At 52.8% G+C, this 23,857-nt stretch overlaps 3 protein-coding genes and 1 long non-coding RNA gene across 19 annotated transcripts in view; 2 read left to right on the top strand and 2 right to left on the bottom strand.

The window, feature by feature from the left end:
• GAS7 (growth arrest specific 7) overlaps positions 1–744 on the top strand; it is a 194,442-nt gene extending 193,698 nt beyond the window's left edge. For 9 of the 11 annotated variants that reach the window (XR_003438035.1, XR_003438036.1, XR_003438040.1 and 6 more), the window contains one exon: positions 18–43. Coding sequence is in view for 2 of the 11 variants with exons in the window: in XM_027131059.1 (XP_026986860.1) it covers positions 18–131 (114 nt within the window). In the remaining 9 variants the exon portion in view is untranslated. Of the gene's footprint in view, positions 1–17 lie in introns of all 11 variants that reach the window. The other 2 variants (XM_027131059.1, XM_027131060.1) reach the window with 1 other exon arrangement.
• Positions 745–6,008: 5,264 nt separating this feature from the next.
• Positions 6,009–17,511, bottom strand: LOC113633076 (uncharacterized). Of its 6 annotated transcripts, none has more exons than XR_003438047.1 (3): positions 17,260–17,511; positions 7,349–8,954; positions 6,009–6,611 (listed from the first exon to the last, which is right to left on the bottom strand). It is a non-coding gene; the product is annotated as an uncharacterized LOC113633076 (long non-coding RNA). The 6 variants fall into 6 exon arrangements; XR_003438045.1 differs by having other exon boundaries at positions 7,349–8,951; XR_003438046.1 differs by lacking the exon at positions 17,260–17,511 and adding an exon at positions 10,308–10,419.
• On the top strand, positions 10,260–17,261 carry RCVRN (recoverin). Its single transcript, XM_027131062.1, has 3 exons — positions 10,260–10,690; positions 13,810–13,921; positions 16,878–17,261. The coding sequence occupies exons 1-3, from the start codon at positions 10,310–10,312 to the stop codon at positions 16,991–16,993; spliced, it is 609 nt and encodes a 202-aa protein (XP_026986863.1). The 5' UTR covers positions 10,260–10,309; the 3' UTR covers positions 16,994–17,261.
• A 3,177-nt stretch (positions 17,512–20,688) lies between the features above and the next one.
• Positions 20,689–23,857, bottom strand: part of GLP2R (glucagon like peptide 2 receptor) — a 50,997-nt gene continuing 47,828 nt past the window's right edge. The window contains exon 13 of the mRNA XM_027131058.1: positions 20,689–23,567. Coding sequence (XP_026986859.1) covers positions 23,232–23,567 — 336 coding nt within the window. The 3' untranslated portion in view covers positions 20,689–23,231. The remainder of the gene's footprint in view (positions 23,568–23,857) is intronic.

The raw sequence follows: 23,857 nt of genomic DNA, 5'->3' as shown, positions 1-23,857 counted from the left end.
TTCTCCATCCCTTGCAGACAGTCGAGCCTGTGGACCAACTGCTTCGAAAAGTGGACCCAGCCAAAGACAGGGAGCTGTGGGTCAGGGAGCACAAGACGGGCAACATCCGCCCCGTGGACATGGAGATCTAGACACACGGCCTGGGGGGTCCTGCCGAGGAGGGGCTGGGGTCCCACGCAGAGGAGGTGGCACTCCTGCCGGGGGGGGACCTGCTCCCAAGCGGGGCTGCCCTCCCACCCGCTCTCCTGGTCCACTGAGGAGAGGGGACAGTGAAGCCAGAAGGGCGGCCCGGATGGCCCCATGGGGAGCTCCCCAGTGTTCCCAGGCCGAGAAGATGGATCCACAGCCCTGCCCTTGTCTCCAAGGCTGAAGCCCCCCCAAGTCCCATGCCGTGCTTGCCACTCCGAGAACAAACCGAGGCTGGAACGTTGTGGTCCCTGCTGAGCACCAGAGAGGTCCCCTCCCCACCCAGAGCCAGCTGTGTCACACGCTCACGCCCCTGGAAGCCCCAAGGCCCTTCCTCCAGCCAGCCCGCTTGTCTCCAGGGCTTTGGAAGGGCGGGGGAGAGAGGTCTCTGTCTCCAAGCCAAGTGTCAGGATCAGAATCGTGGATAGAAGGCACCTTTCAGCTCAACAGCCCGCACCCAGAATCCTTTGCAGCAGCCCTCCCTCTTTGTTTTTTCCCATTGCGTATTCTGGGAGCCCACATCCTGGCTCTTCTCTGCTGCTTTTCATCACTGGGCGTCTTGGGAAGAATGCCTGCCTCCTGTTTTCCCAGACCGACCCTGCCTGCAGAGGTCAGGAGGGAACTACCTCATTCAGCAAATTCGCCCCAAGTTGGAGCATTGAATCGTGTTTCCTATTAGATCGGGCATCAATGTCACCTGCTGTCCCTGGGCAGCCCCGTCCACCCAGCCCACGGCCGCTTCCTCGGGTGAGCTCCCTCTTCCACCCTCGCTTGTCCTGGGGGCTGGGTCAGTCCCATGTTGGAGATGGGTTGGGGCAAGTGTCTGTCGCCCCCCAGATGGCCCCACCTGCCTAGGCACAGCGGGGTCGGGACCACCGTCTCGTGTATGGCTCTCACTGGCAGGCACTGTGCAGGCATCGCAGACTCTCGTAGCCGCAGTACGTGTCACCAGGCAGTCTGGCACCTTGGCCTCTCAGCTCCTGCACGTTTCAAATCCCCGCACGGAGCCCCTGCTTGGTGCTGCTACCCCCTTGCCCTTTGCCCACCTCCCCATTCCTGGGAGAGCCTGGTCTGAGCGTGACCTGGGAAGCTTTGGCACTGCCATCGGGTCCTCACTCATCACTTTCTCCCTTACGTGTTAAATCTTGAGAATCAGCTCGAGGCCACGGGAGGAAGAAAAGGGCTGAAGGAACCCGCACCCTGAGAACCCATCTTTCCTGTTAATCTTTCCCTTGATTACTTCGGATTCACAGGACTCACGTGTTTCTCGTGAGGGCAGAAGGTAACTCACGGGTCCTTCTCTCTGCCGTCCATGCTGGTAACCGATGACTTGTTATTCTTGACTCTTTTGGCACCTCTGCCTTTTGAGTCACTGTGGCGCCCTCGTAGTGACGGTAGAAAGAGGCCGTATAGCCTAAAGCAGACCAAGCTTTGCCAGTTTTTTTATTGAAACATCCCAACCAGAAAGGTCAGCAGGAAGGCCTTCACCAACATGAAGGCCAGCAGGACGGATGTGTGTCTGGCATGGAGAACCGCTCCTGGTCTGAAGTTGGGCCATGACATCAGCTGCCAGTTTGGGGATATCATTTCTTTGGTTTCTCTGTCAAAGATCGGTGCTAGTAGTAATTGCTTTGTGGCTTAGTAAACTAATTTGCGGGCGATTTCCCGACATTCAAAGCCAACAGCCTTGTGATTGACGCAGATACTTCGAGTGTGATATCGCTCGTTGATTTTGTTTTCTCATCCCCATCTGGGGATTCCGGAGTCTTCTGTGCTTCCCTGGGGCTCTCTTGCCTCTCTCAGGGTAGCCCAAGTTGGCCCCTTGTGGGCCAGTCTATTTTCTGAAGTCATTCTTTCCCCCTCATCCTTTTCCCTCGGTTTCGTTAGCCCTTCCACATCTTTTTTCTTTTTTCTTCCCTCCTTTATTCATTCATCAGGCATTTAGCTGAGCCTGGGCAATGTGCTAAGATCTAGGGACAAGGTATGGCCCTGTCATCCGGGAAGCCCACAGTCTCTTGTTTGGTATAGACTTGTCTTTTCTCCAGGGGCCTTGCAGGTCAGTAACTTTGGCATTCACATACAGGTACTCTCTGCAGAATTTAGGTTTGCAGAGACACTGTCTGTTGTGCTGATAGCTCTTCTTTCATTCGTTCCCTCATTCACTCATTCATTCATTTAATCGGCAGACACTTGGGGCAAGCCAGGCATTGTGCCGGTACTAGAAATGTAGCTGCGTACCAGACAGGCACTCCGCCCCCGGCCCCCCTCTATTCTCCATGTGGAAGGGGGATGTTTTCAGACCTTTCTGGGGAATGAGAAGCTTGCACCCCTTCCACATTTAACCCACTGGGAGCCTGTAATCATAATACAAACTACTGCCATGCGGCATTTACCCAGGGACAGAGAAACCAGGCAGCAACAAGAGTATAATCACCTGGTCCGCCAGACCCTCCATGGCTCATATCCAACTCAAAGTTCAGAGATTTGTTTTAAATAATTCTTCTCACTTTACAAAGAGGAAGAATGAAGCCGGAGGACGGCCAGTGAGAGCCGTGAAATGAACAGCGAATTACAAGCAGGGCTGGAATCCCTATGTTAACAGGGTTCCGCATGTGGGTGAAATCAGAGTTAGGATGAAGAGTCTGGAATACCTAAAAGCGCGCTTCGGAGGGACCCTCGGCCCCGGCGGTGGTTTGGGTTTGGGTTTGGGCTTTGGCGCGTAGGTTATAGGAGGGTCTGCCTGGCTTGATTCAGGATGAGTGGCCCCAGGCCATCCTTGAGCACATCCATTGTTCCATTTCTGAGGACAGGTGAGCCTCTTCTACCTGGGAGACACGGGTGCACTTCGTTTTGTCTGTGATAGCCCTGATTTTTTACAAAACAGTCTCTAAAACAAAAGTGAGTTGCCACGAAAACCTCCAGGAAAAGCTACTTGTTCCTCTCCATTTCTTTTTTCTCTTGCTTTTGATCAGTATTGCAAAGCCCTGGCCAGCTGAGCCACAGGGACGGCTGCCCCGAGGTTCTGCCCGTGGAACCGCCTTGGGCCTCCTTTCCCTGGGGCTGATTAATGATCGAAGCAAACTCAGGAACCAGGGGTTTGTTTCTGTTCCCTTTGTGAAAACCAATCCATTACGAGATTAGGGGATGGGTGCAGAGAAATCCTGGTGGAGCCAAAGCCCCCTTCTTGGCAGTTCGAGCCATGAAATTCAAAGGACGTCAAAGACCTCAGCTTGTTTTAAGTGATTTTACTTCCAGCTGTGAGGGGCCTTGACAAGGAGAGTTTAAACAGGATTCTGCAGACCTGCTGCTGACGATGTAGGTAGGGAAAGCCTCGGACAAATGTTAAGTGGGGCGCAGACCAGCGGCCGGCTTCCTTAGCCGGCATACTGTCTTATTTCCATAAACCTCCCCGCCCCTACAAGTCCCCCTGCCTTTTCTTTTTACAAGTTTATTGAGATCTTTGACGTTTGGTATCGGGGGTTCATTGACATACAGTATAATTCACCCTTTTGAAGTCTACAGTTCAGTGAATTTTGACAAAGGTACACAGCCTTGTAACCAGCACCGAAATCAACGTGGTATTTCCATCACTCCAGAACATCCCCTCAGGCTCCTTTGATGTCCATCCACTCCTCCCACCCCCAGCACCTGGTGACCACTGATGGATTTCCTGACCCTGCAGATTCGCCTTTTCTAGAATGTCGTAGAAGTGGAGCCACACTGCAGTAGCCTTAGAGTCTGGCCTCCGTCACTCGGCCCGTTGCCTCTGCGTCACCTTGTGGCTGGATGTCAGGAGCTTGTCCCCTTATATCTCCGAGTAGCGGTCCGTTGCATGGGTGCATCCTTGCTTTTAAAATGAGTTGTCTGCCCCCGAAGTTCCTGGCCTGGGGTCTTAAGCTCGCTTGCACGGCTGCTTTCAGCCAGCGGCGCCCACGAGCGGTTCTTGGGGCTCACGCCTGCATTTTCGGATCGTTCTAGGTTTTTGACAATGCAGAAAGCTGCTGGGGTCGGGGGGAGGGGGCGGGCAGGGTCTCCACTGCCCTCCATTTCCGCTGGCATCTCAGCTGGTAGTTCTGCTTGCTTCTGGGGACCCTCCCTTCAACTCGCCCAGTCCCTGCCATTTGGTGAGGGTTAGAGGGTGTGGAAGGTGGGTGGAGGGAGCGTGGATGAGAAGACAGGGAGCCCATCACCACCCTCTCCTGGATCTCTGTTCCTTCATCGGCAGACTGAAGGTGTTCGTTCTAGACGGTCTCCCAGGCCTCCTCCAGCTGCTGCGTTCTGTCTCCTCCCCTTGGCACCTCCAGTTTTGTACCCTGTGCCCACGTCATGCCCAATCTGTGTCCCGTCAGCACGGCTGTGCGTGATGTCACCTAACACCCTCATGAGCGGGATACCCAGGCGCTTCTCTGTTCAGACACAAAAACTTACGAGTTTCGTGAGCTGTTGAGAATGAGGTAGTTCCTCCTTGGACCCCTAAAGAAAGCAGAAGCCGTTAATTTTCATCCACCAAGTTTTGACACCATGTCCTGAAAGTCACTTCCAAGGAGCATAAACAGGCATGAAGACACGGCCCCCTCCCTTCAGGTGCTTGTCGCTGCCGGAACTTTGCTCACCTGGCCTGTGCCCTCACCGTACTGGATGGTGGCAGAGAGAGGGCCACGCCCAGCTGACCCTGGTCAGCTCTGGGCCTGACCCCCAAGGTAAGAACTCCTCCAGGCACATCCTGGTCGTGCCCTGCTCAGTGAAAGTTGAGCCCCGGAAGGCAACCAGCACCTCTCCCAGCAAATAGAAGACATTCTTGGGTCCAGGCCAGGTGAAGGTATGGGCCATGGAACCCAAGTCACAGGGCCCCACGCTGCCAGGGACCACGAAAGACTTTCACACCATCAAAGTCATTCCTGTCGGGCCTTTCCTGAAAGTGAGGGACCCAACTCCCCTTTCCTGGTTTGGGTGAGACCAAGACAAGTGACAAAAGCCAATGTTCCATTTCCCCTAACCCTCTAGATGCTGGGGCGTGGCTGTTGGGTGCCTTTGTTGGGAGGTGCCTCTGAGGGAAGAGGGGTTGTGATGAACTTGGATCTCTTTGCGCTGTTCAGGGGAATTGACCCTTTGTGTCTGAAGGAAATTCCTAATGGGATTGCAGCGGCGGGATGCAGGGGCTCAGGCACATGCGTGCTCTCCTGGGGACAGTGTGACATGGGGATGAGGAAGGAAAGCATATGGTACCAGGGCAAGAGCACCGGACTGGCCCTGCTCTGCTGTCTCATTTGTCCCATAACCTGAAGTTAAGTCACATCCCCTCCCGGGACCCGTGTGTTACCGAGTGGAGTTGCTCCTCATCCGGCGCCACACGCGGCAGCAGACTGGCTCTCGGGACTGTGGCCTCCAGGCAGCCATGTGGACCCAGGGACAGTCATTCAAAGGGACACGAGCCATCCTTGGTGACAGGGGCCCCAAATTTGCATCTCTGCCCTTAGGAAGGAGATGAAGGGGGTGGGCAGCCCTTTCACAAACGAGCACATCAGCAAACCCCATGAAAGTGGAATTTTTCTAACAAACTTGCTTGTTTGCTCTGTTTTCTGTAACTTTTGCTAAATACTTTATACATTTTTAACGTTAAACAGCGGTGTCTCCTCCGGCATTCCTCCTCCCAGAATGAATGTGTTTACTCCACACTGTATATCCTCCCATTCCCTGGCTGCCTAGATCAGTAAATAAAATTGACGTACTATAATTTATAAGTAACACTCTTGAAACTCTGATCCCTATGGAGGCTGTAATCCACCCTTCCCACCCTGTCCCCACCCCACCCCCAGCCCCGTAATAGCATTTGTGTGTATTAATGCTGAAAAGTTAAATGTTTAAAGGGTTTAAATTTTGAAGGCGTTTGCTATATATAATTGTTCTGCATTATTATAAAGCATTTTCAGGAAGTTAAATGTTCTCTTTTTTTTTCCTTCGGCGCTGTGTGTACACTTGAGATGCTTAGATTCATCCCATGTAAAATAAACTATCCAGAGACACTGAGTCGTCCCACTGGGCAACCCTCTTCCCTGGAGGGCTGCCACACTCGCCTTTGTACACATGGGCTCAGCGTTCCTCCCATACTCCCAGGCTTGGTGATAATTTTACCCCCGATGACTTAGCAGAGGGACAAAGGGCACCTGGGCATTGACCCCACCCCACCCCCCCGATGGGTATCACACTGTCAGACCCACACCCCTGGCCCCAGTCCCCTCCCCTGGAGACTTCTGTACCTGTGAACGGAAGAGGCTCCTGGCTGTTATTTCTTTTCTTATCCATCCATCCATCCATCCAATAATTATTGAACACCACTGTATGTCAGACACTGCTCTCAGTACTGGGAACACATCAGTGATGAAAAACAGATCAAGAACCCTGACCTCATGGAACTTATTTTCTAGCTGAAAGAGACAGAGTAATGAAATGATACGGTGTGTGTGAAGATGTTAGGTGTTATGGAGAAAGGGCAGGGGGCGGGGATGGGTAGTTTCAGGGGTGAGGGGGGGTGAGTTGCAACATGAAATAGGGTGATTGGGGTGGCCTCACTGAGAAGGTGACATTTGACCAAAGTCGAGGAGACCTGGGACTTTGAAGTCCCTCCCTGGGAGGAAGCCTGGCAGGTAGCTGGGGGAAGCATGTTCCACGCAGAGGAGGTAGCCCCTTTAAGGGCCGGAGGCACCTAATGGTTTGAGGCCAGTGTGGCTGGAGGGCGGGGCGGGCAGACTCTGCAGAGCTTGGAAGGCCTTGCAAGGCCTAGGACTTTTACTCTGGGGGTGTGGGGTGCTCCAAGCCGGGTAGCGCGTGCAGCCTAATTTCCTAGCTGTGGGGCTCGCTAGGGGGTCAGGGGACCAGGGCAGCCATAACTCGGGCAGAGGGGATGGTGCCTGCAGGGTGGCCACGTGGAGGTGGGGAGAATGCTCAGGTCCTGGCCGTGCCTTGAAAGTGGAGCCAGCACGATTTCAAGCCAGATTGAAGGGGGGGGGGGGGTGACGGAAACAGAGGCGCTGGTGATGACGCCGAGGATGTCGGTCCAAGCAACCCGAAGGATGGATGGCTATTTACCGCAATGGGGACGCCCTTGGGAGGGGCGTTCCTTCCCATTCTCGGCCTCCCACCCGCCCTCTCCAAAGCCCCTTACCTCTCTGCTTCCTGGCCGGGGTCGAAGGGTCCGCTTGCCGTTCAGCTCACGCAGGGGAAGGTAGAGGAACGGGATGGGAGCTGGGGGACTCCCAGCTTGGGGTGGGACAGGGCCAGCCTCTGGGAAGAGCCTGTGTCTTTCAGTGAAGGCCAGGCCGGGAGGGGGAGACACAGAGTCACTGGCCGGAGACGAGGCCTTCTCCCCAGTGGTCTTAGGGGTTCGGGGAGAGTTTATGGCCCCGGCTCAGACTTAACAAATCCGTTCACAATACATCATCCCCAACAACTTGTTTGGCTAAGGAGCATAAACTCTCCCTCTGATAGAAGATGTTTATTCAGGTTTTCAAACAAACCTCCAGGTCATGACCCCTCTCTCGGCAGCATCAACACAGCTGCCTGTGGTCCCCTCCCACGGTTGGGCCCCTCCTGGGCACAGCAACCTGAAGAATGTGGACAGTACCTGCTCCTTCCTCCTTGCCCTTGGGAAGGGCAGAGGGACTGGGGGAGCTCTGGCTGCCTTCTGTGTTAAGCCGGGGCCCTGCCTCCTTACCCGCCTCTTCCGTCGTCATGGCAACCCAGGTCCTCACCTTCAGAAATGCGGCTTCTTGACCCCTCTGCTCAGGCCTCCTTGAGAAGGGAGGCGGCTGTAATGTCTTGAAAAGAGCCCTCAGTGGGGAGGCCGCCCTGGGCTTTCCTCCTGGCTTCGCCATTTGGCAACTGTGTGACACAGGCAGGTGACATCCTTTTGGAGCTTGGTTTCTTCCTGTGACATCGGCCTCGCCTCACCTGCAGTCTCGGTGTAGATACCCAGGAGGCACTTCTAATCACCTCCCATGCCAGGTTCAGAGGCCAGGGTGAAGGCCTCTGGCCTCACTTTCATGGCCTGGCTTTTGTTTGTTTGTTTGTTTTTGAGTGCAGTGACTGTCCTGTTTCCAACTGCTCTGGAGAACAAATGCTGCAAGATAGTGAAAGTCTAGACAGAGAGAAAGGGCTCCTTTCAAGAAATGATATGCTGTCACAAACTGATGGGAAAAAATAATGACACACACATACGCACCCCACCCCCTAACATGAAGGCCTCCTGAGAAACACTCTGGACCCACAGTGGGTGGGGTGGGCAGGAGGGAGAGGTCAGCACATCTGTGCCTGAACTTCCGGGTCCTTTCTGAGCAGCACCAGGGGAGGCTGGCAGGGGGCTTTCTCCCAGCAGCGGGGACCTGCTTTCCCCTGCCATTAGCCTGTTACGAAATAGGATAAAAACCCCGACTCACCCGCCTAGACACTGTGGGCTTTGTTCTTTGTAGTTACCACCCCTGGACAAAGAAGAGACATCTCTCCCGTCCAAGACGGCGATTCTGGGGTTCCAGGCGTTACGCCCAGCCAAGCCAGGGCGCCACTGACCTCTCCTCTGGGTGATGAGATTTCAGGTGCAGACCTACTCACGAGGGCTCTTCCCTGTGGCCTGTCCTGCTGACCGAGCTGACCGCAGCGGCGGAAGCCTCCCCTGGTGGAGCTCCCTGTCCCCTGCTTGTCCAGTCACTCACTCAACAAGCATGTTGTCTGCCAGCTCCTGGCACCAGGCTTGGTTGCAAACTGATGACCTGCTGCTGAAACGGAGCCACAGATAAGTTATATTTGTCCCACCCTATGTTTTTGAAAATTTTTGAAAATTTGGAAATCACTCTTACAGTTTGGAAATTGCAAATTTCCAATTTTTCCAAATTTCCAAATTGCAGTTTTCAAACCTGAAAATCTGATTTCTGGATTTCTTTTGGCTTACCAAAAAATCTAGTAACACCAGGCCATAATCCCATCTGACCACATTCAAATGGAGTCAAACACTGGCAGCCCCTGCCATGCAGGCGTGGGCCTCACCACGCCTACTGCCTCCCTGACCCCCGGCTTCACTCACACACTCCACTTGCTGGCCCCTGTAAGCAGTTTAGTTTTTGATCCCTGTCATAGAAGAATAATGGCAAAAACTAACATGCGTTCAGCTCTTAACTACGTGCCAGGCTCTATTCTAAATGCATCGCATGTATTAACTCATTTCAGCCTCACAATAACAGTGGGAGAGACGCTATTATCATGCCTGTTCACTCAAAGAATAGTCACTGAGGGCCCAAACCCGCCAGATACCCTTCTGTCGATGGAGATGCAGCGGGCAACAAAACAGATAGAATCCCCGCCTTCATGGCGCTTTCATTCTGGTGCGATCCCAGGCAGAATATGTAAACAGTAAGTCAGAAGGTGCACGTGCGATCAAGGAAGAGCAGTCAAGCAGGATAAACAGCCTGACGTTTGGGGTGCTCTTGTTGACAGAATGGTCACTATAGGCCTGGCTGAGAAGGCGACATTTAAGGAAAGCCGTGAAGGAGGTGAAAGATTAGGGGAAGAGAATTCTAGGCAGAGAGACGTTAAGAAACGCACCTGGGGTCACACAGCTAGTAAATTGCAAAGCTGAGATTTGAACCTGGGCTGCTTCCAGAGCCTGGCTCCTGACCCCTGCATTACAGGGCCATCCCTGTCGCTGAGACCCTCAGATTTAGGGCAGAAGGCAGGCAGGGAACATCGTTGCTCTTAGAGAGCTAGAGCTGGTGGGGTACGTTGGCGCAGGGATGGGTGAGGGGCAGTGGGAAAGGCCTCGGCTCAAGGCTGCGGCTCTGAAGATTCGGATCACCTGTCCTATCCTCCCAGAAGGCCAAGAGGGATTGACCTCCTCCTGTCAGCTCTTTATTTTAATCTCAGGGGGCTTCCGGGAGCTCGTCTCCCCACTCAAGCTCCGGGCCCCTCCTCCCTCCAAGTTCAGGGGTGAACCAGCCACAAATCCTCCTAATCCACCAGCATCTCAGGGAGCAACCGCCTCCAGCAGCACCCAGTCAGGCAGCCCGGAGACCCCATTCCTCCCACACACCCACCCACCCAGCGGCAACAGACCGGCTGGGCCCACACCTGCTCACCCATGGGGAACAGCAAAAGCGGAGCCCTGTCCAAGGAGATCCTGGAGGAGCTGCAGCTGAACACCAGGTTCACAGAGGAAGAGCTGAGTACCTGGTACCAGTCCTTCCTGAAGGAGTGTCCCAGTGGCCGCATCACCCAGCAGGAGTTCCAGACCATCTACTCCAAGTTCTTCCCTGACGCCGACCCCAAGGCCTACGCCCAGCACGTGTTCCGCAGCTTCGATGCCAACAGCGATGGCACCTTGGACTTCAAGGAGTATGTCATCGCCCTGCACATGACCAGCATGTGCAAGACCAACCAGAAGCTGGAGTGGGCCTTCTCCCTCTACGATGTAGATGGCAACGGCAGCATCAGCAAGAACGAAGTGCTGGAGATCGTCACGGTCAGTGGCAGCCTCTGCGCTCCCGGCTCAGCTCCCGGCTGGGCTGCACGGGGCTCACCCGGGATCAGGACCCCCTGCTACTGCTTCCGCACAGGGGGCCCGGCTGGGGGCGGGGCCGGAGGGGGGAGTGGGGACCCGGGCTTTGGGAGTCAGTGGCTCTGACAGCGTGGCCAGGAGGGGTCTCCAATAGACCAGTATTAATAGAGGGCTGGGCGCGTTCCCACAGCTTCATTTGCCTCCTAAAGAAGAAGAATCTGGGTATTTCCTACTATTTACCTTTATTGTTTCCCTCTTTCCCTCCCACCTTCCTTCCTTTCTTCATTAAAATGTCCTTCAAAACCTTCCACAGGACGTACTCAGATTCTTTCACAAGTCATTATATATATATATAAATATATAAATATATATATTTATATATATATATATATATATATATATATATATATATATATATATATAGCCACAGGGCTTGTGGGATCTTAGTTCCCCAACCAGGGATTGAACCCAGGGCCATGGCAGTGGAAGCACGGAGTCCTAACCACTGGACCGCCAAGGAAGTCCCTCACAAGTCATTTTAAAGACACATGTTTCAAACACATTGGCCCAGGATAAGTATATCCGATAAGATTTTTAGATGTCTGAAAAAGAGTTTCATTTAATATATAAGGAATTCATGCAACTTAGAAACCTACACAAAAGAAAATAAAAATCGCCTTTAATTTCATTATCCAGAGAAGACTTCTGTCAACATATGGGCATATACCTTTCCAGTCCTCTATCTGTAGATTTAAAAATAATTTTAGAACTATGACATATTCACATACGGTTTTTAGTATACTTTTTTCAGCCACTATTTTATTATGAATGTTTTCAATATCAAACTGTTTTTAATAGCTGCTTAGAATTCCATCTTATGGACATGCCGTAAAATTATTTAACCATCCCTATATTTTTGGACAATGAAGACGCTTCTGTTTTTTCCTATTATATCATTTCTATTTCCCTTCATTTAGTATCGTTTTACAGGATCTTTTTTTTGGCCCCACTACCCCATGCCACTAGCTTTATTTCTCTAATTCCATTCCTGTTAAGAGAGAGAATGTTTTTCCTATTTTATATAATTTTGGATGCATTTGCAATCCTGCTTTCATTTGCACAGTTCTTCCACCCTTATTAGGAGAAACCATAAATAAAATAGCTAAGCATGCAGCTTGCGGTAAGTGGACTCTGCTTGGCCTCCCATTAGGGGCAGGTGTGTGTGGGAACCTCGCTGGCCTCTGGGCGCGGCCTGTAGAGCAAGCTCCCCTGGATTGGCAGGTGGCCTGGGATGGGGACCACTCCCTCAGAACCACTAAAGGATGCCAGGCCCAGCAGAGGCCTACAAGTTGGTGCTCCTTCAGGGAAAGGAGGAGTTGGGGGAGGAGAAAAGGAGGGGGGCATCCACAGCTGAGGCTATGCAAGATGATGCCGAGGGCTTCCCTGGTGGCGCAGTGGTTGAGAGTCCGCCTGCCGATGCGGGGGACACGGGTTCGTGCCCTGGTCCGGGAAGATCCCACATGCCGCGGAGCGGCTGGGCCCATGAGCCATGGCCGCTGAGCCTGCACGTCCGGAGCCTGTGCTCCGCCACGGGAGAGGCCACAACAGTGAGAGGCCCGCGTACCGCAAAAAAAAAAAAAAAAAAAAAAAAAGATGATGCCGAGCCCCTACTATTCACCAGGTTCAAGGTCACTGGCCTGGGAGTCAGAAGTTAAGGATTCTGGTCCCAACTACTTCACCACCAAACTGCATGGCCTCGAGAAAACCATACAATCTCCCAGCGCCCAGGGTGAGGACGCAACTGTTCGTTCTCGGTCCATTCACCAAGGCCCTGACAGTCCGTCCTCGACGCTAGAAGCGGGGTTGGCCGGCAGACAGCCACTCCCAGCCTTTAGCCGTCCAGCCTGCACGTGGTTCCCTGGCTCAGGACAGACGGAGGAGTTAAGGGAGCCACTGCACTTCAGCGCCGGGAACCTCTGAGCTCTGAGCGCTGTGAGCAAGGCTGCTGCCCCAGCTGCCGGGTTTGGTTTCCTCGCTTCTCTTGTTACGGCGCAGGGAGCTGGAAGGGGGCTTCTGAAGCTGCTGACCTTCCCCCCAGGTTAATTTCACAGGCGTTACTACCCCTGCCTGGCCGGCTCCCCGATGTCCCCAAGGCCTGGTGGAATCCTAGTAACCTGGAGCTGAAAGGGCACATCGAGACCACCTTGTCCCTTTCCCTGATCACAGGTCGGGAGGCACCTCCTTCTTTGCTGGATATTGTCCATCCAACTCCTTTATTAATGAGACTAGAGGGAGGTGAGACAGATCCTTGAGCTTTAGGCTAAATCTCTCTCTGGATCCCTCCCTGAGCAGGCGGGTAACTGAGGGGCTTCCCGAGACCTTCCCCAGCGCCTCGAACGCTCTCCAAGACATTCCAGAATGGCACGCGATGCAAGTACAGAGGTTCTGGAACCAAACGTGCCTGGGTTAGAATCTCCACTCTTCTGCTTCTGGCTGGGTGACTTCTAACAAGTTAGTTGACTCAGTTTCTTCCTCTGTGAAACGGGGCCAATAACCCCCACCTCATAAACTTGTCATGAGTCTACAGGTAAAAAGCGCCTAGAAAAGTGGCACACGTTAATCACCTGACAAATATTAGCCCTTACAACCAAGGTACCACCTGGACCCAGAAGAGGCCGTTAGATATTCTAAAACTTCTGGGGAGTGGGGTTAAAGGTACCAGTTCCCAAACTGCAGCCTCGGGGCTGCTATGGGATTATCATCAGGAAGTTTTTGATTCTTATTTTCATTTTCTTAATAAGATGAAAGTCATATGTCTACAGGGGCAGGAAATTCAAACAGTGCAGAAAGGGACAAAATAAGAAGGGAAAGCCGTCTTCACCCCTCCCCCACATTCCCTGTCCCTTATGAGGATCTCAGAAGTACAGATGCCCCTTCCCCACCCCCAGGAACTTGGATTCAGTAGGGCGGGCTGGGGCCTGAGCATCTGCATTTTAACCTCTGCTGTGGTGCATCCTGGTAAGCGACATGGGTTCCCCCAGAATTACTCCCTCTCACGGGTTCTCCCTCTTGATTTCGTGTAGGCTATTTTCAAGATGATCAATCCTGAGGATGTGAAGTGTCTTCCGGAAGATGAGAACACCCCGGAGAAGCGAGCTGAGAAGATCTGGGGGTTCTTTGGCAAGAAGGATGATGGTGAATTACTTCTCCTTCCTAGCCTTTGATTTCACAGTCATGGGCTGTGTCCTAGAGATCCCAACAAGATTGACCCTTCCGAGTCCAGTGCCCACGCAGGACCGAGGACCCCTCCTCCTGCTGCGGGGCTGTCGGAAGGGCTTCTGTGGGGACTGGCGCAGAATGGTCAGTGGGCAGTTGTGGGACCCCTCTGGAGCTGATGGGAAATGGCACCAGATCCCACCACTCATAAAACTCCATCCCTGCCTGAGATCTCTGGGGGGAGGGGGAAGGCTCTAAATGATGGTGTGCTTTGGAAGAAAAAAACATCTTTTGTTATGACAGAGTTAACCCACCTTGAAGGAATAGTAAAACGTCAAGGCAACAGCCCATTAGCAGTTTGTATGCAAACATGCAAACGGCAAGTTTAGAGGCTTTGCAAAGCAAACCACTTTCTTTTCCAATGGAGTGCCTGTTGTTTTTAGACACTTTGGTTTACTTGTTTACAAAAATGCCTTCTGCACGGTTGGGACAGGGTAAACCTCACTTCAGAATAATCTGAAAGCATGGAGTCCCAAGTAAGTGGGATCCCAATTTACATGGTTTTTCCTTTAGGAAGTTAGTTTGGGTCCCTTGAGAAGCATGGCCAGATGGGATTAGAGTTCGATGAGATTTCAAGAGATTGATGGGGGGAAGGCGTATGAGGGAAAATGGGGAGGGGTCTGGAAGAGGCAGGGATAAGCCATCAGACTGCAAAGCAGATGAAACGTTTATGCGCAGAGGCAAGGAAAGCAGGTTGGGTAAGAAAAGTCTTAGACTGCAGTGCTGGGCTAGGACAGTCTTGGCAAAGCTGAGGGGGTGTCCTCAAGCCCCCTTCTTCCAGGAGCTGGCCTGTCTTGGCTCCCTGCCCTGTTCGGTCTGGCTGGGAGCAGCCTGTGGGGAGTACGGCCTTGCATTGTAAGCGGAGATGGATTCCACAACTGGGCAGTGAGGGCTGCTGGTGCATGAGGCCCACGTCCAACTCGGGAAAGACACAGGAGAGGGGCTGGTGTCAGATGGGGGCTGCAAGCTTGAATGACCACAGGGGCCGTGATGATGAACGAGAGAGAAGTGGACAGAGGCCCTACTAAGTGATAGATAGGGACTGGCGAACAGTGTGGGGCGTGAGGGCCTGTCTGGTCTTACGGCCTCTGGTCAATTGTTGCCACGCTGGAATACAGCACCACTGGGGCCCCACCATCTGATTCGTTCAAAAGAGAGGCCAGCAATCGAGATGTTTAAAATCCGAAGTGCCTCAACTGATGAAACACTGCGTGGTCCAAGCACATCTGAGGAACCGGTATTGGCCGCTTTTGTGATCTCTGGGGCAGTCTCTTACCAAGGTTCCCGGGCACAGGCCTGAGCAGGCTGTTCAATAAGGACCCTGCTAATCTGCGGTCTGGGAAGAAGGCAGATTAGCAACCAGATCTTTGACGTTAGGGCCAGAACTAGGGCGAGGCAAGGGAGGTGCCCTGGCACAAAATTTAAGGAGGCACCATTCTCAGGTGCCAGCCCTGTGCTCGCAGGACCCTAAAAGTGAGAGCCTCCTTAAATTCTGGAGGGTAGGCCCCTCCCTTGCCTCACTCAGATGTCACCTCCCCTTTGAGCGCACCTTCTCTGGGATGCAGACTGGTGGCACCTTACCCCACTGGCTCTTTCACCTGCTTCATGACCCCCTTCTGGGTCTGCCATGTGCTGAGTTCCTTGTTCTGCTACGGGCTAAACTGCAAACTGACCCAGGTGAAACTCACAGGGAGGCTGAAACAGTACTGCTACCACGTGATTTGTGTTTTCACATGGCCCATCTGGAGACAACGCCTCACTCCTGGGAGGAGTTTCAAGCTATGTGTGAGGCTGATAGAGCAGCTGGGACTGCTGCTGCTTCTTTTTTTTTTTTTTTTTATAAATTTATTTATTTATTTTTGGCTGCATTGGTTCTTTGTTGGTGCGCGCGGGCTTTCTCTAGTTGCCGCGAGCAGGGGCTACTATTCATTGCGGTGCCCGGGGTTCTCATGGCAGTGGCTTCTCTTTGTTGCAGAGCACGGGCTCTAGGTGCGCTGGCTTCAGTAGTTGTGGCTCCCGGGCACAGACTCAATAGTTGTGGCGCACGGGCTTAGTTGCTCCGCGGCATGTGGGATCTTCCCGGACCGGGGCTCGAACCCACGTCCCCTGCATTGGCAGGCAGATTCTTAACCACTACACCACCAGGGAAGTCGGCGGCTGGGACTTTAAAACCCAAATGTCACCATCCTGACCTGCACAGGGAACCAGGCTGGATCCTAATCCAGGAAGGATTAAGGTTGCCGAAAAGGCCTGGAACATAAGCCAATGGCGAAACCCAAATAGCTCAGCCAAGCTTTATTGAGCACCTACTACGTGCAGGACTATGAGCATAGCCATGAGCAGGAAGGAACAGCTGCCTCGTTCTAGGGTCATTTCTACAGGCGACTGTCTCCCCATCAGACACACAGTTTCCTGGGCCAGGGGGCATTATCTCACTCCTTTCCACGCCACACCCTGCCCTCTGCCCCCTGCAATGACCTCAGCCCCAAACACAGTGACTCTGGCACAGAGGAAGGGCTTAGTGAGTGCATTTCACTGGATAGAACTGAATTCAATAGCTGGGGACAAGGATCTCTCTTGTCCTAAATGGGAAGGTAGATCACGGATGCACAGACGCCTAGGAAAGGATCACCAGCCAGTCAGAAGAGACACAGCACACTTCCTCGAGGCCCGGCAGTGCCTGAACTTAACCCTCTTGTTGCTGGTTCCTGGGGAGGTCCAGGGGTCCTAGGGTGGAGTCAGGGGTGGGGTTACCCTCCGGGGCACTGAGACTCAGTATTTTCATAATAGATCCATCCGTACTGGGTATGCTGGCCGACGTCAGCTTTATCGCAGCCTATCCTGACTGTAGTAATTTCTTCCCCCCTGTGCACAGATAAACTTACAGAGAAAGAGTTCATCGAGGGAACCCTAGCCAATGTGGAAATTCTACGACTGATCCAATTTGAGCCGCAAAAAGTGAAGGAGAAACTTAAGGAAAAGAAACCCTGACGTCAACTGCTCAGGTCTCCTCCCCGTCCCCCACGCCCCAACGTAAACACGCACGTGCACACGCGCCCCCGGGGGGCGGGAGAGCCTCCAACCCGCAGCACATTAACCCCGCAGCACGGCTTCCTGCCAAACTGAAGCGTCTTTAGCAATTCACCAAGTCCCAACCACTATACCTGCCTGCCTCCCCTCCCCCTGCCCGCCAGCCCAGGCTTCCGCAGTAATCCCAGGATTAGGTCACAGGAGGCCTAAATATCCCCACCCCGTACCGTGTAAGCTCCTTTGTGGATTGTTGGGTAAGCAGGTTCCAATAAATGCAAGAGGAGCCGGGAACATAGCTGACTGGTCATTCTCGAACTGGAAGAAGAAATGACTTCTGTCGGCTCAGTCTCAAAGACAAGGATGTGTCGCAGCCGTAGGCCAGGGTGCGGGGACTGTGGTGCCGAAGGAGAGACAGCACAGCCCTGTTCTCGTGCAACTCAGGGCGCAGAGGAGACCACAGACCTTTAAGGAGTCGGTTGAGGTGGTGAGGTTACCATGGAGACACGCAAAGCACTGTGGGAAGACAATGGGAGGGGCCGACTTGCCCAGAGATGGGGAAGGTGTTCCTCATGAAGAGGCATGTCAATTAAGGCCCAGTGGACTGCCGTGGGGGAAGGGTGGTGGTGGGGAAGCAGTGTGTCTCAGAGACCCTGAGGCAGCAATGAGCGTTTCGACTTCTAGGGCCCTGAGAAGGCCAGTGTAGCCAGAGAGCAGAGAGAGGGAGAGCGGATTGTGAGGTAAGCCTCCAAAGCAGACAGGGGCCAGCGCATGCAAGGCCTTCCCTGCAGCCCAGGGGAGGTGAGGGTGGTGGGTACCGTGTGAGGTTTCAAGTAGGAGGGATTTCTGTTTGTAAGAGGACCCTCTGGCAGGGTAGAAATAAATCAGAGGGGCAAGCCCGAGGCCTGGAGATCACACTCTTACAGTCGCCCAGGTGGCCTGGGCCAGGGGAACAGCAGTGGGATGAAGAGAATGGGACCTGCTCGGGAGATATTTAGGAGGTAGAATCCACCTGACTGGTACAGGGGAGGAGGGAGGAGCAAGGATGGCAGCCAGGTTTGTGGCTTGGGTGCCGGGTGAGTGGTGATGTCATCCACCGAGATGGGAAACACCAGGGAGAGGTGCTGGTTTCAGGAGATAATGACAAGTTCAGTTTTGATACGCTGCAAGGTGAAGAGAGATGGCCCTGAGGCCCCTATTTTTAGGGACAAGGAAAAGGAGACGCAGAGACAGCAAGCAGGTCGCCCAGGGTCAGCTAATGAGCAGATGCCAGGCCAGCACTGCCCACTGGCCCACACTGCCTTATCAGAGCTCTAGGGCCTGGAACACCTCAGAGCTCCACTGGCGGGTTCTCGAGAGCATTGTGTTCAGTTTTGAAAGTTCATTTATTCTCCAGGCCTAAGTTCCAAGATGAGGTTAGAAAAATGCAGGACATGCAGATGTCCTGGACACTTGAGCAACCTGTGTGCAACGCTCTGAGGCTGGGGCGTCTCCATCTGCTGGTGTGGGGGGATCACCCCAGCTTTAGCAACAGCAATGGCACAATCACCGCCGCCAGAAAGTGCCGCTCTTTGTGGAGGGCGAACTGGAGAGTCATTGTAACACTTACGGATGGAGCGTTTCCTATGGGCCTGGCATCCTGCTAGAGGCTCGGCATTATTTCACTGATGGAGGTGTTATTATCCCCATAGTGTAGATGAGGACACCAAGGCCACGAAGTAAGAGTAGGATTTGGTACTCAAACAGGAGTCCCTTTGATTACACCAGGCTGCCTCAATAGTTTTCACCTGGACATGACAGGACAGAGAATTCTGGGATTGCACAGCATCGGAGCTGGAAGTGAGAGGGGGCTACACAGCATCTGGTCCAGTGGTTCTTGGGGGAGGACAGTAATAACCTGCCCAAGATACCCCTCCAGTATCAGACACAGCGGGCCACCCAGGAGCCATGTGGGAGGGAGACGAAAGACCCAGGGTGGTCTAGGGACAGAACCAAAGGGCTCAATGCCTCACTCCAGTGCTCTTTCCACACACACTGCCCTCCACGACTCAATCTGGTTGATTGGGGTGTGAAGTTGGGAGCTTTTCACTTCTCTCTGAGGTCAAGGTATCCTTGTCACTTGAGTCTAAAAGGATAGACACTGCATAATAACCTTGTTGGTTTGTGGTTCAACAAGAGACATAAAGGGGCCACTGGACCTTCTGTTGGCCAATGGAGGACCCAAGGGTCATAACCTAATTAGCACATCTTCTGTTAGCTTGGGGTGGCAGGGCCACTTGGGCTGGGATCCTGTACAGCTCTAGGGCACCCTGTGGGGAAGACGCTAAGAGAACTTAGAGGCAGTGTAAAGTCCGACTTGACTGAAGAGAAGAGAAGGAGGTAGGGGTGGTAATGAGCTATGTCATCAAGACTCTTCCAGATGCAAGGAACGGAAGACCCAACACCAGTTGCTGTGGCACAAATATTATTGACTCATATAACTGAAATTCCAGGAGTAGCACCAACTTTAAGGTCAGGCTTAATCCAGGGGCTCCAGCAAGGTCTCAGGGCTCTTCCTCCATCTCCTGGTTCTGCTCGCTGCTGTGGAGTCTCCATTGCCAGGCAGGCTTTTCCCCCAAGACGGCTACCAGCAGATCCAGGCTTACTTCTTTGTGGTTCCAATTTCAGCAAGAAAGAAAAAATGCTTTTTTTTGTCAAGAGTCCCAGGACTGTCTCTCACTGGCTCTGATTGGTTCTATGTCCATCCCTGACCCAATATCTGGTGCCAGGAGGATGTCATGCTCAGACTGGCCAAGCAGATTTTCATGCCCATCCTTGGGGCTGAGGATAGAGTTGGAATGACTCAAACTTCAAGGACTGAGAGTGGGAGATGTGTGATTTCCAAAAGGAAAATTTTGGTGCTGTTAGTATAAGAGGGGTGGGTTGTAAAAATAGATGTCCACTATAGAGACTTTGTGGAGGTCACTTCACATCTCTGAACTTCTGCTTCCTCATGTACATGGAAACTCAAGGGCAGAAACAAGCTCGTCAAGAACAATAACCCAAACTGCTCTCACAGGGTCCCAGCCTCTTGTGCAGTGGCCCTTGGGCATTTCTTAGCATCCCCAGGAGGCACCCCAGACAGATTCATCAATAGGTCCCTCAGTGCCAGGTACCATTGCTGCCACTGGTCACATTTCCACCACAGCCAAGGCTACAGTGCTTCTGACGTGTCCAAGCTGTGTGCTGGGCTGCTGGTGTGCTTTCTGGTCTCACCAGCCATCGATGTTTCTAGAAAGTGTTCCAGGTGATTGCAAAGCCAGGATTGAGACCCACGAGGCTGGATCTTTAAGGCAACAGCAAAGTGAATGATCTAGGGAGTGGTCTAGAAGAAGGCAGACACTTGCCTTCCACCCTTTTGACCTCTGACCTCTGCTTCTCTCTCCGACCTCTCTGCCCACTCTTCTCGGTCCCTGAGACAATAGACCACCCAGGTTCCCAGGCTTAATACGGCAGCTCTTTTTCCCACTTCTGGCCAGGAACAGTGCACCAGATTCTCCAGGGGCAGAGACCTTCAGCTCCAGTGTGAAACCAATGTAAAAGAATCAACAAATTAAATTAAATAAAATTAAATAAAAATTAAATTAAATTAAATTAATCAAATTAAATAAACTTATGTTAATCATTAGCAGAACAAGAGCAAGCAGCAGTGTGTGTGTGTGGTGTGTGTGTGTGCCACCTCATGTGTGGAGTGAGCGGGGAGGGCATACTTACAAGTGCTTGAAAAAAAGTTCCTTCTACTAGTGGCCGGGTCCTGGGTAACTGACCCTCGACAGCATCTGATGCTCCCAAGACGCTTCTGTCTCGTCTCCTTTGATGAATGTGTTCTGAACCTGCTCTGAACTGGCTCTGCTGGATACTAGCTGGGAATACGACACGGCCCTGCTTTCTAGGTGCTAATGGGTTGATGAGAAACGGCAGAGATTTTTGCAGAAAGGAAAAAGTAGGACATATATTTTAATGATTGAATTGTGGACAATCTGGACACCAAAAAACAAACCTTTGCTTTGTTACGTACTTGCCTAATGTCATTGCTTCAGTTTCCCCTGTTGCACAGCAGAGCCAGGACTGGGGGGAGGGGAAGATGGGCACCGGCCTCAGGTGCGAAATTGAAGGTAAGCGACAAAAAGCTCAGTGGTCAAGATAAATAATATTTTCATGCAATTGTTTAAAAATGAAAATTAATGTTAAAACGTCCATGATGAGCAAAATATCAAAATTGTATATAGTCAGGACCAGACCCTTTATTTGCATCTCATGGCCTCACTTACTTCACCCTCATCCCAGCCTTGGTTCCAATGAAATGTCATTTTTATAAATGGCCCGTGGGCTGTAGCTTACAGATTTGACTTTTTTTAATATTGCATTAAAATATTACTTATCTTGACGACTGTGGGTTTTTAGTACTCTCTTAAATTTTGCACCTGAACTGAGGTCTGCTTGCCTCACCCTGGTCTCCGTCCTGCTGCAAAGTGTCCTTGACAATGGAGTTGCCAGGTGAAACACAGGATGTGCAGTGGATTTGGATTTCACGTAAAGTATATCCCGTGGGATATACTTAGACAATAATAATATTCATTTATCCAAAATTCAAATTTAACTGAGAATTGTGGATTTTTTTAACATCTTTATTGGAGTATAATTGCTTTACATTGTTGTGTTAGTTTCTGCTGTATAACAAAGTGAATCAGCTATACGTATACTTATATCCGAATTGTGTATTTTTAATTGCAAAATCTGGCACCCCTACTTGATAAGTATCATATCGCGCCTCCCCCTAATATAAGGCAGGACTTGGTCCCACAGCATAATACCCCGACCACCCACGTACACATACATTTTACACGCTGTAAAAGTGACGCTCCTGAGAACTGACACCCTGTTTCCATAGAACGTTCCTCCCTTGACCTTCCTCAGCCTCTTGCCTTACAGCTGCAGTCACTGAGCCTGACCCTAATCGCCTGGGCCCTCCTCAGCCTCCAGAAGCACCCTCCACTCAGGGTCTGGGCACAACTGACTCCCCACCTGCAGACCGGGTCCACAGCCCCGGCCCCCTCGGTGCCTCCTCGGCGTAGCCACAGTCCTCTCGTTTCAGCTGGGTCCCCTCCAGCTCTCACATCCAATTCCATACGAGGAGTGGGACTCTTATCAGTGGGGGACTCAGGGCCGGGAGAACAGTGGGCAAACCTCCCAGAGCAGAAGGTACGGCCATCCAGGTATCAGCGGCAAACCAAAAATGGCAGAGAACGGTAGGCAAGTAAGGCTTGAAGAAGCCAAGCTCAGACAGGCAGGTGGAACCAGAAAAGTGAGAAAATGACCAACAGCAACTTTCAGAGGGGCCCTGGGTGCTGGGGCCAACCCTCCGAGGAAGGATGGGCTCGTTACAGATCAAACAGAACTGCTGCTGCCCACGGATGAGAACTGAGATGGAGAGAGGGAGGGAAGACTTGACAAGAGAGGAAGAAGAGAGAAGGGAAGGAGAGGGCTCTGGGGGCCAGAGTGCGGTCCACCCTGTCAGAGGAGGGCAGGCGTGTCACAGCTGAACTGCTGAATGCAGGACTCCGGCGGTCTCTCCCGCCAGCGGCCAGCTCAGGGGGACTTCTGGCTGCTGCCCATCCTGCCCCAGGTTTTCAAAATGTGGGGTCGCATCAGAATTACCTGGGATGCTTGTTACACAATTCCCATCGCCGGCCATCGTCCCAGATGCACCCTCTTAGAATCTCTGCCATGAGTCAGACTGCATTTAAAACACTTCGCAGGTGGTCCTTGGACACACTGAACCCGACTTCAGATAGACACCTTGTACCATGAAGAGTAAAGGAAGGATAGCGGCTGGCCTCTATTTCAAAGCAGACATCTCTCTGTATCCTAGGGCTCCATTCACTCGAATGTGGGCCCAGCCCGGAAGGCTGGTGGCGCTCTGGGAAACACACCTGCGGGGGTGATGAGGATGACAGGGCACGCAGCCTCTGTCGCACAGAGCAGGGCAAGCCGGGAAGAGACGTCCAAAGTAGGCGGGGCGACGTCACGTCGGAGTGGGCGGGGTGCGCGGGAAGTGGGCTGACTTTGCACCCGCAAGGTCAGCAACGTACAGCTTGGCCGCCTCCTCCCTCGCCCATCTCAGGAGTCTCCGGGGAGCGGAGCCAGAGAGGTGGGCTCCTGCCTAGATCTCGCTCTCCTCGAGAATCTCCTCCACGGTGTGGACCAGGGTGAAGTCCCCCTCGCTGCTCTCCGACACGCTGCTGCCCCGGGGCCAGGCTGCGTGGCCTTGGCGGGGCAGGGCGCCCGCCACCCGCAGGCCCTCCTCAGTCGAGTGCAGGAGCTGCCCACCGTGGGGCGAGGGCCGCGCCTTCTGCAGCTTGCTGGAGCTAGTCCCCTCCGAGAGCTTCTTGGGACATTTCTCTAGGAATCGGAAGTTCTTCCCCAGGACCCAGGCTCTGCAGCCCGAGTGGTGGGCTAGCAAAAAGCGGGCCCACTGCTTCCGCAGCTCGGCCTTCACCTGCCAGGTGAGAAGAGGGCGGGGTTACTGCCTGGGAGTCACTGAGTCCAGTGTCCACTCAGCAAATGTGTATTGAGTGGCTACTCCGGACCACCCTTGGGAAACCTACCTTCTCACTAGGGGAAACGAACAAAGAGAAGCAGAGCAGATGACAGTGACACCGCGAGGCCTTTAAGCAGGACAGTGGGGTGAGGAGACTAAAATCTGAGCTAGGGTGTTCAGAAAAGGACTGTGTCGAGGTGACATTTGAAACCTGCCTGGTGGATCATGGGTCCCTGCTTGAAGATACA

This window comes from Aethalodelphis obliquidens, unplaced genomic scaffold (assembly GCF_003676395.1).
Source record: "Aethalodelphis obliquidens isolate GAN/ISIS:26980383/991018 unplaced genomic scaffold, ASM367639v1 scaffold38, whole genome shotgun sequence".
NCBI classification, from domain to species: Eukaryota; Metazoa; Chordata; class Mammalia; order Artiodactyla; family Delphinidae; genus Aethalodelphis; species Aethalodelphis obliquidens.
This window is presented reverse-complemented; position numbering and strand designations above follow the sequence as displayed.

Coding starts and splice junctions, on each gene's coding strand:
- RCVRN (XM_027131062.1), top strand. CDS start 10,310: ATGGGGAACAGCAAAAGCGGAGCCCTGTCCAAGGAGATCCTGGAGGAG. Junction 10,691..13,809: donor AAGTGCTGGAGATCGTCACG/GTCAGTGGCAGC, acceptor GATTTCGTGTAG/GCTATTTTCAAGATGATCAA. Junction 13,922..16,877: donor CTTTGGCAAGAAGGATGATG/GTGAATTACTTC, acceptor CCCTGTGCACAG/ATAAACTTACAGAGAAAGAG.